The sequence below is a fragment of the Choristoneura fumiferana genome, chromosome 10 (genome assembly GCF_025370935.1).
Source record: "Choristoneura fumiferana chromosome 10, NRCan_CFum_1, whole genome shotgun sequence".
In the NCBI taxonomy this organism is placed as follows: Eukaryota; Metazoa; Arthropoda; class Insecta; order Lepidoptera; family Tortricidae; genus Choristoneura; species Choristoneura fumiferana.
Genome location: NC_133481.1, coordinates 19,599,826 through 19,615,880, shown reverse-complemented (window position 1 = coordinate 19,615,880; position 16,055 = coordinate 19,599,826). Strand labels below are relative to the sequence as shown.

Genomic DNA, 16,055 nt, shown 5'->3' with positions numbered 1-16,055 from the left:
ATCTTTTCTTAGAATAAATTTTATGAATTTCAAGGAATACGCTACGCCTACCAAATTTTAAATCTCTAGCTGGAATAGTTCTACTATAATGTTGTCTGTCAGTCAGTCATTTTACTTTTAGGTATTTGATTGGTCGTTAAATACCCTTTTTATATTTTATGTTCATTAATCAACAGTAAAAAATATATATATTTTGGGTTTCCTTGAGGCGGGGCTCTAAAAATAACTATCAGTTAATGCAAACTTGCTTAAGGTTGTCTTGCAAAAAACGCTTCTTGATAACCACTGAACTGCGGCCAATCGCAATCAGTCTGCCGTGGTGTGACGTGTGACGCTGAAGTTTCACTCACACAAATGTGCCTGCATTATTTTTGTCATGACGTTCACTTCTTACTACTTTGAAAAGGTGTTTTAAGTGAAAATTCCACGAAACTAGTTACTTTTTCTTATACAACGCACCTCTTAGTAGTCTGTTGACAAACTTTGTTGTGGTTATAATCGTTATAATAAGTTCAAAGTGCCAGTTGTCGCGACATAACCTCTGATAAATTTCTTGGAACCGTGCGTGCTTCGAGACAAGACCTTGATAACTAGTTCCTTGGACGAGCGGAGAGACAGTTATTATTATAGGATGCTCATGGAGGTACGTTTTTAGTTTACAACGGTATTGTGGAGTCGATCGTGTGTTTAATTCTGATCGGAAACAAGTTAAATCAGTGAGGTGGTGTCGATATAGTTTAATATTTTGCTTAATAGTGCGTAGCGGCCAGTGATTATGCCGAATTTAACTAAATGTGCGATTTGATTGCCGTGTGCGGCTGCCAAGGAGCGCTGAGTGGCGTCGGCGACGCATTTTTAATCGTAACAAAGTGCGATGGACGACATCGGAGGTAAACGATGCATGCCTGTCCTACATTGCTTTCTTTGGATGTAGACGGACTGGCACGCTAATCTAACAGCACTTGTTTATGGCATGCAATTGTTTTTTTAGAGGCTTAGGCATTCACATAATGCATTCAGGGTTTATTTGTGGTAGAAATAGTGTAATTATTGCTTTCATGTTGGTAGCAGTATTGAGCTCTGGGAGAGAGATCTATAAATAACTGAAAAGCTGGCCGCTCACTAGAAAGTAGTTTGCTTCCAATAAGTATGTAACACTGCTGTATTTCCTGGTTTAGTCTGTGGAAGTATAAATACTGATTTTCCTGTATTTTTAAATGTTGTAAGTTTATTATTTAAACATTTTAAAATGTATTACTTGTGAAGTACTAATGTTTGGGTAGAATTAAGGGAGTTTGATTTTTATTTACATGGCATATTTTGAGTCATATTACTCATCCCAGTTGATGCAATGTTTACATTAAGTATTATCCTCTATGCATTGCTTGGTACAATAATTCATATTATGGTCACATTTTGCCTTTGAATTGAACAACTAACTGCATTTAGGGATGTCAATAATTGTTTAATTTAATCATTCATGAATCATGATTATTTAATTTAATTTTGATTGATTTAGTTTGAAAAATAATGAAGTCGAATTTGCAGATTTGAAGTAGCGATTGGGCCAATCAACTTTTTTACCAACACTTTGGGTGTCTCCTGCGTTACCAAAATTGTCTCTGGTGTTACCAAAAAATCATACTTCCAACAAGATGTTTCACGGTTTAATAGGTTAAGCATACGTAGGATGGCATGTATTAATGTACACCATCTATTAAATTACAGAAAAGACATATTTACTTACAAAAATCTGCAATTGTTTGAAAAATTTCGCGGACAGATTAGTGTCGGTAAAAAAGTTGATTGGCCCGATTACAAGTTTAATATGGATAAGACTAGTACAAGTAAGTATTTATTTTTATCAAAAAGGTGCGTAATAAATAGGATCTATTATGTTTGAGCTGCATGAAACTCCTAATTAGAATAAAATATTTTTCTTTACATATACATAGTTTGTTGGAGGAATGTAATTTATTGAATTTAATTATTTATAAGATTTCATTTCAGTAAGTAAGGAAGTAAGTAATAAGATAACTGTAAGACCAATATACAACATATCTAATAAATAAATCTATCTATCTATCTCACCAATCACACTAGTTATATCCATATTAAACTTGTAATCGCTACATCAAATCAGCAATTTTTTTTTCTTCTTTTTGTTGAGGCTCCAGGTGATCACGTCAGCCTCATGGGTGCTCGCTCATTTTCCCTATGCTAGGGACATATTAAAAAACTGGTAAATGCTAATGGCTTTGTCAGAGGTTGGCTCTCTATTAATAAGTACAGATAACTGATGGAGTTGCGGAGAACAGCCCGCTATAACCTTTAACATATTATTATCTAAATAACAACAAATAGATAATTAATTTTTCAGCTATGAGAAACGTCACACAAAATTATTTATTCTAGTATGATGGTTTAAAAAAAGATCATTTTATTATTTCCCAATCAAAAAATTTGCTAACTTCATCCTCAAAATTACTTTTCAGAAAATGCACTTTATCCTCAAAATTACTTTTCAAATTATCTTATGCACTGCACTGCTATGCCATGTCAATTTTAAATAAGTATTTTAAGGTCCCAAAGGGTCAAAAAGAACCCTATTACTCTTAGTTATTCATCCATGCATAATTTTTTAATCAAAGTGGATTGTTTGTGGGCGAGAGTTGATTTTTAACCCCCGACGCAAAAAGGGAGGTGTTATAAGTTTGACCATTATGTGTGTCTGTCTGTGGCAATATCTGATACAACTCTATTTCTAGGGCGGGTATTGCCGGGTATGATGTGTCAGATATTTTTGCACGCTCCATTGTGGTTTATATTATTGCAGGTCACTGTACAGTCAATAAAAATGGCATCTTCATACAAATTGCCAGGAAATCAAAACCTATCCTGACATATGTCTGTTTATGCCCGGTAAACAATCTTAAATGAAATCACACTGGTTACATTTTACTTAGAAACAGGGCTTTGCTAACACTGGATATTCTTATACCTACACTTGTAAAGATCCCTCGTAGCACACATTCAACTCAAACTCAACTGATTTTTTTATACTATCAGCGCTTTCAGTAAGCCAGAAAATAATAAAAAAAACTTATTAAAAATCTGTTTTTACTGAGGATTTTTTTTAATTATTATGAAGTAGTGAACTAACAAGTGCATTTAAACATTATCACTAGGCATCGGAGTTTTCATCGCACAGTTACTTTGTATGGGAAGTGATGCAGTATTTTTGCTCGTAAGTATACACCTACTTGTCAACATTCTTGTCCTTGATTATAAAATTTAAATCAATACTTAAAGAAATGATTGAGTATGAGTATGAATACGAGTTTCATTTTATTGGTGCAATGAAAACTCCAATGCCTAATTATCACAATTACAACATACAACACTCAAAACTATTGGTCTGTCATTGTGTCAGGCCATTGTTTATTAAAAGAGCATCATTTAGGCACTTGTCCCACCGCCGACGATGAGCGAGAAGCGAGTAGAGCGAGTAACTAGAAACGAGTGGGCGAGCAGCGAGAAGCGAGTGTAGTTTTGTCGCTCGGCTGCAAGCGAGTGTTCGCGTGCGACGGGCGACTCGCTCCACTCGACTGGCTCGTGCGGGGCGGCCGCCGAGCTGACATCGCTGAGCGAGTATCTATAGCTCAGCGAGTTTTATAGCTCTTGTCGCTGCGACAAAAGATGTAAGAGCGAGTTCTCGCCGACAGTGTGAACAGCCAGCGATCAACTATTAATGTATGTGTCTCTTTTACTCACACAGGATCTTATATCTTTTGTTCGTTTCTTGAGCGAGAAAATAGTCGATAGCCAATCGTTTCCTCGCTGGCGGTGAGACAAGTGCCTTACAATGTGTAATTAAAGGACTATATAGAACAATTCTTCCTTTGATTGACTCATTAACTGGTTGCAGGCTTTACTGCTTATTATTTGTTTACACTGAGTTACTTCAACTGAATGACTCATCTGAACCAGGTATTGAAATAAAACATGCTGTGGAGTTTAATCGTTCCAAAGGGATATTGATTAAAAACTTAATTAAAAATCTTATGCAGATACATACCGAATTTCAGCAATATACAGGATGTCCCAGAAACCAACGACAAACCGTTGAGAGCTGATAGAGCAGCGATTTTTAGTTGTTTCGGAGATATTGATAATTTTAAATGTCCATGTTACGAAAAATCCTCAAGTTTATGCATTATTTCAAAAGTTTTTCAGTATAGCCTTACATAATTAGAATCATTATGAGCTAATGAAGTTTTTAAACCTATTTTCAATTATTTTTTGGGGTCAACTTTTTTAGTAATCACATAAATTGGTTTCTTCATACTAGGTGAAAAGTAAAACACGGCAAACAAGGATTTTTCGTAACATGGACATAAGGAAAAATGACAAAAACTCCGATTAAAATGATTAATATCTCCGAAATAACTAAAAATCGCTGAACATACATGGGGGTTAAATCGATAGCTTTTGAGCTGCTCTATCAGCTCTCAACGGTTTGTCGTTGGTTTCTGGGACACCCAGTAGATTTTTCCCCTTCCCATCAGGGCTACTACGAAACTCGAAGTTCGTATCGTACCGTCCCTCTCGCTCTCGTATTAAATAGTATAAGTGTCAGAGGGAACGCACGACACGAACTTCGTGTTTCGAGTTTCGTAGTAGCCCTGCTGCCCCCCTGGGCACGCTCATGGTAACAAGTGAAGCTAATAGAGTTATAAACGTGTTGATGAAGACACTGCCGGTTCAAGGAAGAAGAAACAATTTGTGGTAGAATGAGGATGGTGGAAAATGATGCTGACCATTTCCTTACAATATCCTTTGATCTGTCGCTAAATCAGTTTTAAGCACCTGATGATGTAAACGATCTGCCTACGCCTCTCTGAGCAGACACAACACCACCTTATCGTTCATAATCGCGCATAAGAGCACTTCATTTTATTATTATTGACATTAGGGATTTATTTTCGTTGCTGTGATTAATGAGTGTTATCAACAGCAAGGTAACAAAATGTTATTACGTCGTATTGTTTTTTTTCCTATTTTTTTTTCTTGTAACTGACCTACGGTGATAGGGTCAGATCTCGCGTCGTTCACCCATTGTAACTTTTATTATAATGGACACGTATTTGAATATTGAAATATCGATAGGTAAGTAGTTAAAGCATCGACGACCAAAATATCGAAAATCAGAATGTCGAACGATCATAAATAATAATAATAATAATATTTATTTCAAAACTCAAGGCTTCATATTATCAAGACAACAATATTTTAATAAATGATAAAGGTCGAAATTCAAACTGTCGAAAGTATAAATTACGAATGGTACAATTATCGAATGCAAAAATTTAAATTTCGAATGATTCTAAGGTCGAAATTCTAAATATCCAATGTCTATATTACCAAGAATATAACCGAAGGGTACAATAGTCGAATACTGTACGGAATTTAATTCTGGCACTCGCTGGCCGCTGCAGTGGCACGCTTGCTTCGCTCGCTCGGCTCGTGCTTGTTTTGTTTTGGTCATGGTTGGACCTAACACGCTCCTCCTCGCTACGCTCGTCGTTGCACCTGAACTTTTCATTTGAATTAATAAAATTCAAATTCAAATCATTTATTCAGTAAATAGGTCGCAATGGGCACTTTAACACGTCATTTTTAAACTACCAGCGCTTTCGGAAAGACCATCATTGCCAAGAAGAATGCGCCGCAAGAAACTTGGCAGAAAGTATTTTTTTCAAAATAAAATAATTACAAATAAAATACTTAAAAGCTACAGTAAGTATACAATTAAAGAAAAAAAATCAAAAAATAATAATAATAATACAGGGATGTATGGGGTCCCTTAGTTACAAAACTAAACACTAACTATATCTACGTTCAGTGGAAGTGTAGAATGCTTCCACCGTCATAAATAAAAAAAAAAATATATATTTAATTCTGAAATATACATTTCAGGTCAAGTAACCATTAAGCTTTTGGATTCCGAAGGCAAGCTCACGTCTGCCGCCCCAAAGTTAGCTCACACGCACTCATGTCATGCTCTAAAAGCAGAGCGGTACCGAGGACATGGTATTGCTTCCGTTCCCATAAGCTCTATGGGATCTAATCAGACTTCAGTTTAAAATTCTAGGTACTAAGTAATCTAAGCTAAAAATTAAGAGCGACGACGAGCGCAGCCAAAACAAGCACGAGCCGGCCGGCGAGTGCCAGAACCGATGCATTTTTCTTGATATTATCATTCAATATTTCAATTTTAGATATTTTTAAATTTGGTTTTTTGACGGTTGATATTTTGTGTTTCGATATTAACATAATATCGATCATTTGGTTGTAGATATTTTGAACTTTCGATATTCAAGAAATTCCAGACGTCGATATAATGATAGTTCATAGGTATTTAGATCATTCGATATTTTAATTTTCGATATTTTGTTTTGACCGTCGAGACGTTTTAACTAGACATTTTAAATTTCGATATTCAAATACGTGGCCATTATAATAAGTTTAATATTTGACGTATCGTAGCCAAAAAAAACTGGCTACTTCAAAAAATTATGTAACATACTATAAGGTAACGACGAGATTAAATCATGAACTTTAAAAAAGAAATCGAGGGAATAGGTACGTATTTATTTTGTCTATACAGTATACATTTTATTTTACACGGGCGTAATTTACACGCTGTATTATATTACACACAAAGAGTTGAGTTTGTAAAAATTAAGTATCTAATTTAAGATTTTTAGTATTTTATTCTTTCGCATTAGGGTAAGTTCAGTCTGTTCTGTAGTTCGATAGTATAGTTATAAAGAGATAAAAATATAAATAATTTTAAATAGGTATGTAAATTATAAGTAACTTATTACTTAGGTATTGTAATCGTAACATAATTTAATAAGCTGCGTGTCGTGACCTCGAATATTATCAAGGCATCCTGTAAGTTATCAGCATTTTCGCCAGTAGTTTGCTTTTTGTGCGACAGATGTTGACTTAATGGCAAATAAAATCTGTAAATATCATTACTTTGTGTTAATAATGGTGAATTTGTCTAAACTTTATAAATTCGCTTGTTTAGTGACACTGCTGGACAAACCACGAGTAATAATTGCTTCGGCCGGTGGTCGTGTTCACGAGTAGACTGAAATGTAGGGTGCCATGTCTGCTTAGCAGCGCGAGTCCTTAGAACTACCGGCACTTGATCACAAAAATAGGTGGTGCCGGCACTCAGTCCATACACTTCGGTCCACTCGTGAACACGGCCATTGTAATGTGATCGAAACGTCGAGGTAATTATTACTCGTTCTCGTTTGCGTGAAAAGTCCCGATTGTGGTATTGATTATGAGATTTATGAGTATGAGTGAAAATAGCGAAAATTTTATACATTACGAGTAAACCAATAATTGTCCACAATTACCTATTAATCTCATAAAACTGTTTGCTATATCTATTATTAACCTTTCCCTTTGGACCTCACAACGACCACGATATAGTTTTTGAAAATTTACATGGGAATTTAGCAATACCCGGAGTTTCAATTCAACTGGCAGACTTACGCGAGCGGAGCCGCGCGTAAAGCCTGTATAAAATCACGTTACTACCTAATTAGTGTCTTATCGTTTGAACACGTTTATTAATTTGTTTGTGCATCGCTAATCAGTACCTAGGTAGCTTGCTATTGTCATTATTGTATCAGTACAGTACCTGCGACCGAATTTAGATCAGTTTTTAGGGTTCCGTAGCCAAAATGGCATAAACGAAACCCTTATAGTTTCGCCATGTCTGTCTGTGTCTGTCTGTCCGTCCGCGGCTTTGCTCAGGGACTATCAATGCTAGAACGCTGTAATTTTGCACGAATATATATGTAAACAAAAATGGTAATAAAAAAATCAGAAAACATTTTACCTCCTCCATAGACGTAAAGAGGGGGTGATTTTTTTTTCTCATCCAACCTTATAGTGTGGGGTATCGTTGGAAAGGTATTTTAAAAGCATTACGGGGTTGCTAAAACGATTTTCGATTCAGTGATTTGTTTGCAAAATATTCAACTTTCAAGTGCAAATTTTCATTAAAATCGAGCGCCCCTCCCTCCTCCCCCTCTAAAATTTAAACCGGTAGGTGGAAATTTAAAAAAAAAAATTGAGGATGGTAGTAAGTTTATCAAACATACAAGGAAAACTATAACGGTTAAGTTTTCTTGAGAATTATAAGTAATTTAAGAGTTGATAGCAGCCTACGGAACCCTATTTCGGGCGTGTCCGATACGCTCTTGGTCGGATTTTTTTCTATCGCTAGTGTAGTGTGCTGCATCACGGTAGTGAATGCAGTCCGTTTCCGACTGAAGCAAAGCAACTGGAGATCTATGGGGGAGGATAACAACTTCTTAAATCCGTTCATGTTTAATAGTATTGTCGTTATTTCTCTTCGTTGCGAAATTGCATAGAACGTTACTTTGTCGCGAGAAAGATACATTGCAGATAAGGAAGTAAATAAATTATTGATTACAAATAGTACAATGGAAGAGGCAACTTTCTCGGAATCACATAAATAATAAATACATTTCATAGTAAATACTTGTGTTTATTCATATCGAGTGTAGTCAAGTGCTAAGCGAGATAATTATTTGAATAAGTGACGTCCTGAGTGCTCAAGCACTCGTGCATAGTCGTTTATCTTTTTATGCCATGACAATACATTTTTGTGTACTTACCTTACTTTTAGGTGAAAGTATCTAATATTTTTGAAAGAACTACCTAACCAGACAAGAAAAAAATCATGAATGTGTGGGAGAGATATCCTAAAAATCATGAATGTGTGGGAGAGATATCCTAAATTTACTTTGGCCGAAAATATTTTTATTATTATCAGATTTTTATTATATTCAGCCCCGTATGTAGCGCGGTGTATTCGGAGGGTCGGCCAGTTTATTTTAGATGCAAGTGATCGACAAAATGCATTTTCGTGCGTGCGAAACGTATAAAAAAAAATTAATAGCTGTCGTTCAACACACACACAAACATCACGCCTGTATTCCCAAATGGGGTAGGCAGAGCACACGAAACGTTACCGTACCTGTCGTACAAATAGATCAAATAATTGTTTGACTAGTAATCTGACGGTCGCCCAATTTATTTCAGACCTTAGGGTTCAGCTAAGCACAAGCCTTGCATTTTCGTGTGTGCGAAACGTAGTCAAAAACATGACACAGCCAATTGACACTCGGATGAATGCCATTTATTGAAATACATTACGCATACATTATAAACGCTTCAAGGCTGAAGTGATTTACCTAGCTCTAGCTGTAAAGCAGTGCCTGTCAAAGAATGCACGCGCTTACTGAGTTTGCTGTTCATTAGGCCTTAATTAATTGGGCGTTTTCAAAAAAAGTGTACCCTTTTCTTTTCAAAAATTAAAAAAAAAGAAAAGGTACACTTTTTTTGAAAACGCCCAATTACGAAAAATATTTATTCTAAATATCTTTCAACCTAAAGCCCTAAGCACAGGTTGACAAAATTCACTTTGCACGGTTTTTTTATTAGAATTCAAAACGACGATTAACGATTTTCCATTTATACTGAATAACAGTAAATCAACCACTGAATCTAGTTGAAATTTTGTGAAGATATTCCTTAAGGATCATAGAGGTGCACTAAAGAGTTTTTAGAAGTTACAGCAGCATAGAGAGCCAACTTTTTATTCTTCCTCGGGAAGCTACGTATTCTGTATTATTTCTATGTGCTTCAAGATGCGGCCCGCTAGCAAATATGCCATTTCGCAAATGCCTAGTCATCATAGAGATTCATGCTCTCACCTCAACAAACACGTGTGACTCACTTCGACCACTGAGACTGTCGACTTTCCTGTTTATTAAATTATAGTTTAACTGGCCGCTACCCGCGCACGCGACTACGTCCGCGCAGAATTCATTTAGGTATCGCTCTCCCGCGGGAATTATGCAATTTTCCGGAAAACTATCCTATGTCCTTCTCCGGGACTCAAACTACCTGTATAACGGATTTCATGAAATCGGTTCAGTGGTTTAGACGTGATGAAGTAACAAACAAACAAACAGACTTACAAACTTTCATTTGTAATATTAGTGGGATAAGCAGTGGTGGTTTTGGCGTTTTGAGTTAGAAAAATGGCGGACTAGGACCGACAGCGAAACTGGGTCGAGTTTTCGTTTGGGAGCATTCAGGGTCGTGGAGTGGTGTACTGCAGGGCTACTACGAAACTTGAAACTCGAAGTTCGTGTCACAAACTTCAAGTTTCGAGTTTCGTAGTAGCTTTGCTACTCTGCATTCTGCTAATTTGTCGTCGCTACGTTGTTATTTCATACTAACATTTACTTTAAAAAAAAAGTATCATTTTATAAAAGTTAGAAACACATAATTTATAAAACCTAAAATGGAAGCAAGTTTATTAAAATAGTACCTAGACGACTGAGCTTCGCTCGGGCTGGAATTCGAGGACACGCGTTTTCCCAGAGATAGACCAAGCTAGATCGATTGCTCGTCTCTGAAAACACCTACATACATATCAAATTTCATCGAAATAGTTCCAGCCGTTTCCGGGATCCTCGAAATAAATAAATAAACAAGAATTGCTCATTTAATGATATAAATGTAAGATACACCAAATTATAAGATAAGATAAAATATAATATAATAAAAGATAAAAATATAAGAGAAGATACACCAAAATAGTCCAAAAATATTACAGAAATCAAAAATTGGTTTCGGTTTCAGCTCAGCTACTAGTTAGTTTTGACCAGACACAGTTTTAAAACTAATCTTTTTCCTTGCTTACATTTCTTTGAAGCCGCGCCAATCGAGAGAAGCGTTTTAAACTAGCATTTGACTTCCGATTGCACGCTCACCATATAAATATATGTAGCTGTCTGCATCAGTGATGAGCATTATTCGAATATTTTTAAGGTAAAGTTCCGAGCAAGCGACACTGACGCCACTAACGCCGCGTTATTATCGCCGCGACAGAGCGATAGTACAAGGTTCTATATAAACATGATACGCGGCGCGTCAAGTATCGCCGTGTTCGTACACGCCGTCATGTATTTATATAGAACCTTGTACTATCGCTCTGTCGCGGCGATAATAACGCGGCGTTAGTGGCGTCAGTGTCGCTTGGCTCGGAACTTTACCTTTAGTTGACTAATTATTTGAATAACTATAATCACAAGTTTGAACATGAAACTACCGTGAGACTCACTCATATTAAATTATATTGTAACGGATAACTCACGTCTTAAATCGAGTTTAGCTGGACATGTTTCGGGCTATTTCGTAGCCCTTCTTAGGAGCACGCGACTCGGCGGCTGCCGCAACACGCGCACTACTCGATAAAAATGCGGGTAGTTTACGCCGGTGTTAGTTTCGTCGGGTAGACCAGCGAGCAGAGCGGTGGCGTGCAGTGCGCGTGTTGCGGCAGCCGCCGATTCCTTTCTTTCTCTAACGCATTCACCGTCACCAACGCTTATATGCGTTTTCGGAACTTCGCCCAGTGCTGCTGTCATAATTATTCACATTTTGAACGCACATGTGCGTCGGTGGCACCTATGGAAGTCAGGTGGCAGTGAATGCATTAAAGAGTACGAGGTGATAAATAAGCATCCTTTCATGTGCGAGTGTGACACGTACTCGAAACACGTACGTCTGTCAATCCCAAAACATACCTGTATTTCCACACTTTTTTGTTTGATGATTTACAAAAAAAAACTTCATGTGTGTGTCTATGTTATTAACAGTCTAAAATGACCCCACACTGCGTACATTTTGCTTAGGAGAGGGGCTCTGCTAACACTGGATAAATACCTAAAAATTGGCACGGAAACCTCGGTGCGCGAGTCGGACTCGCACATGCTAGATTTTTTTAAATCCTTTTTTATAGACCGCTGAAAAGCTAGTATAATACACAGTTAGAAGTACTTCGTACTTACTTACAGTGTTACTTTAGAGTCTGGTGTAATCTTGGCCGTTGTGTTTTGGCAGCAAACACGACCATATATAATCGTATTGACTAACCGAATCTTGATTTACATAAATCTATTAATACGCACAAAAACAAGACGCAGAATGCTACTTATTTTTACGATCGCGCACTAAACTACACACTTTGTCACGCCGCGATCGCAAGTCAACGACCTTGCGGGATTGATTCATGATTAATTTAATTAAATAATTAAATCATTTATTTAGGAATCGGACTCATATATTATAGTAAGTTCACCTACCAGTGGCGAGGGGTGAGTTTTTCGAGCAGGGAACCCGGAGCAGTTAGAGCCGGAGAAAAGTTGTATGTATCCACCAGCCCTTAAGAATATTGCCGGACGGAACGGCGCTACTTGTCGGATTTTTTTATAACCAAAAACTTCATATTATTAACTGAACATGTGAAGTAATAATAATAATAAAAAGCAAGCTGAATTATATTCAGTCGAGTACTGCCTTTTCGCAACGTAACGTTTGGCAACCTGTTTCATTTCGCAACTTTTCATTTCGCAAAATCTAAAACTGTAAATATAAGTTAGTTTTATAAAAATCCTGAAATATTTACAGTTCCAGAAATATTAAACAGTTGGGAAATGAAATGTTGCGAAATGAAACAGGTTGCCAAACGTTATTCGCCGAAAAATTAGTAAACCGTATTCAGTATTATCCTTTTTGAACAAACATTAAGGCATTTTCTAGATTAAATTAATAAGGATAATAGATATCACTTGGACTGGAGGTGCGATATCATAGAGCTACTTATATCAACTTGGTATATCAATAAAGGAAAATGTACAGAACAAGTTTTCGTATTTGTAAGCGTGGGAGCAAAATTAGACACATCAGGAAAACTTAACATTTATTTCTGCAGTTGTTTTACTAGGCTGGTTGTTTTGGGTCGCAGTGTTTGCCTTATCGGAAAAACTATAGCGGCAGAACTAGATTTTTCTATCTATTTAGATCTGTCACTACTTTACAATCCAAACAAATTGTAGTATGGCAATGGGTCAGTGTTTAGCAGTAACACAATAGTTTACTGGTACATAAACACATATTGCTTGTATCAGCGACAAAAATGATGTATATAATCTAAGGTTTACATAATAAAAAAGGTTATTTTACGCACATCTACAACTGGCGTCTCATCAACCACCGCGTTCCTTATATTATGTATTACAAAATTAATCTTTAAATAAAATAACCAACTAAAAAAAGTTGAAAATCCCCCCCGACATTGTCATTGCAAGGTTTAATATCTGAAAAAAAAAAAACGGCTGAATCAAAGAGTCGGCAACCTTTTGGCAGACATGGGCCAAATAGTGAAAAAAAGGCGGGCCACACGTAAGATAATTTTGTACCTAATAGATATCTATCTAGTTACCTATTGTAGTGGACCAAATGATAACACAAAACAGTCGCGGGCCGCAACGAGGTAGGTCTCGGGCCGCGCGTTGCCGATCCCCAGCTTAATCGATTTTAATGAGCCATCGAGTAAACTCGCTTTCATGTGAAAAAAATCGAATTGAAATCAGTCCGTCCGTTTGAAAGCTACCCACAGACAAACAGTCGCGGGAAACTTATAAAATCCGTCTTTTTGCGTCGGAGATCTCCCTCCAGCTCCCCCCCACTGCCCGCTGGTGTTCAGTTAATACGGTCATCATCATCATCATCATCATCATCATGTCAGCCATAGGACATCCGCGGTCTCCACTCGAGAACCTGTTAACCTGAACCTGAAACTGTGTTAATAGGGTAAAATTCTGAAATGGTAACTTGTGCCAATATTTTCCTTGGCATCCTGAGGCGTTGTATGAGCCCATTTGTAGTGTATAATCCATACTAATATTATAAGTGAAAGTGTGTGTGTTTGTATGTTTGTCCGTCTTTCACGTCGAAATGGAGCGACGGATAGACGTGATAGTTTATGGGCATTGGGGGGAGCAGCGAGCGTGTTGTTCTTTGCGGTCCTTCCTTTCCTATTAACGCATTCACTGCCTGACTGCCACCTGCCTCCTACAGGTGCCGGTGCCACCGACGCACATGTGCGTTCAAAATGTATGAATAATTATGACAGAGGCACTGGGCGATGTTCCGAAAACGCATATATGCGTCGGTGGCAGTGAAAGTGAATGCGTTAAATTTAAACAATTTGTACGTTATGGGCTAGTACAAAATCTGCTAAAATTGTTTTTCATATCATAATGATGATGACATCAGTGAAGGACGCTAACATTAAATTACTGGCATAGTTCGGCACACAAATAATAAACTTGATTCGCAACACATTGAGAATTTCAATCACAAGCAGGAATTTATTTATTTATCAAGAAAAAAATTCAACGTTACAGTTCAGACCGCTGTGTTTTAAACCTACCTACATAAAAGAGCGGGTTCAGAAAAAGTTATTGAATTTTTTTTTTTACATTTGGATGATATTTCGTTTTCCTACTCTGAATCAGGAGCAGTTTCGATTGTAATAAGAGAAAAGAAGTGTCCCAGGTTTTTCATATAATTTTGTGTTATCCATTACACTGCCGCCATAGGAAAGTGTATGAAAACAGTAGCGTAATGGAATAAAGAAATCTTGGGACATTGTTTCTCCTATTACAATCGAAAGTGCAGATTCTGAGTAGGAAAACGAAATTTCATCCAAATCTAAAAAAAGTAATTTCAATGAATATCAGAAAAAAATACAATTATTAAATAATAGTAGGTTAATAAAATCAAAATACATTCATATCTTATGTTTTTTAAAAAAAAATAACAACCTTGTAATCATTTGGTATTAAGTATTTATTTATTTACTTCGCGATGCGTGCGTATACACTCGGTAATTCTCGGAACAAAATACAAACGGACGCACTTCATTCGAACGAGACTGCCATAGACAATTTGGCGCCAGAACGAAAAACTGAATATTCGCATTCGCGATGTCGCGAATGTTCAAAAAATGACATTCGTTACATCACTAATTCGAGCACAGCGCTGAATCCACGGGCGAGCTTTGTATTGAGAATAACACCCCTGCTATGACTTCGGCTCTTTCGACAACTCTCGACATGGCCTCTTGAATTTGTCTTGAGTTTAGTAGTTTTTTTTTTTGCACACGATTCGTTCTCTTCTGAATGTGTCGAAATAAGGATAACTACGGCAAAATACAGCAAAAATATCCAGGCGTTCGCTTTGTCCATAAAACTTTTCTAGATCAACATGGCCATTATTATTTTACACAAGTCGCTAGTTTTCGCGATGTGTTCGGGTAAGCCCGAAGTTTCTTTGGTGCAATAAATAACTACCTAAATAGTCTTAGGTTGAGGTTATGGACCTCCTTAAAAAGGTGTTGTTTGCTAAACCGCTACTGACGTATGTGTACGTATATTGACCACCACGCGCATGTGGGACCATGTACGGTCCGGAGTAAGCGCAACTTGGCATTCTTCTCGACAGTTCCTATCCGATATCAGAAAAAAGGGTGACACTCTTCCCGGTCCGGATAACACCGACATGGAAATACCGACCCTGTTTTTGTGTGTACACGCCCATAGAAACTGACAGGAGCTTCTATGGGCGTGTATACGAAAAACAGGGTCGGTATTTCCATCCCGGTATTATCCGGGCCGAGAAAGAGTGTCACCCAGAAAAACAATGTAGCTGAAATCCTGAAACCCCATAGTCACTTGTCTGTCACTGTCTGTCACTAGTTGTCACTATTATTGTCTGTTTTTTATTATACATATTATCTAACATGCATATCATAACTTCCTATTATATGTTCAGAAACGACTATCAAATGGCCTTTATTAAGAAACTTGGTATCTGGCGTGCATCTTAATGTTCACATTAAAGTACAGTGCATCTTAATGTTTACATTAAAGTATCGGTAATACTTTTTTTAACAATGCATATCTGTACATATTGTAGAAAACTTATGACATGCATGTAGATAATAATTATTATTCAAAGTCAAAGTCAAAGTCAAAGTCAAGTCAATTCAAAGTCAAAATACAGGCCATATCTGAACATAT

At 37.0% G+C, this 16,055-nt stretch overlaps 1 protein-coding gene across 4 annotated transcripts in view; it reads left to right on the top strand.

The window, feature by feature from the left end:
• Window positions 1-314: 314 nt before the first annotated feature.
• LOC141432258 (embryonic polarity protein dorsal-like) overlaps window positions 315-16,055 on the top strand; it is a 76,108-nt gene continuing 60,367 nt past the window's right edge. For 2 of the 4 annotated variants that reach the window (XM_074093801.1, XM_074093800.1), the window contains exon 1: window positions 315-890. In XM_074093801.1, coding sequence (XP_073949902.1) covers window positions 875-890 — 16 coding nt within the window. In that variant the 5' untranslated portion in view covers window positions 315-874. The remainder of the gene's footprint in view (window positions 891-16,055) is intronic. The other 2 variants (XM_074093796.1, XM_074093798.1) reach the window with 2 other exon arrangements.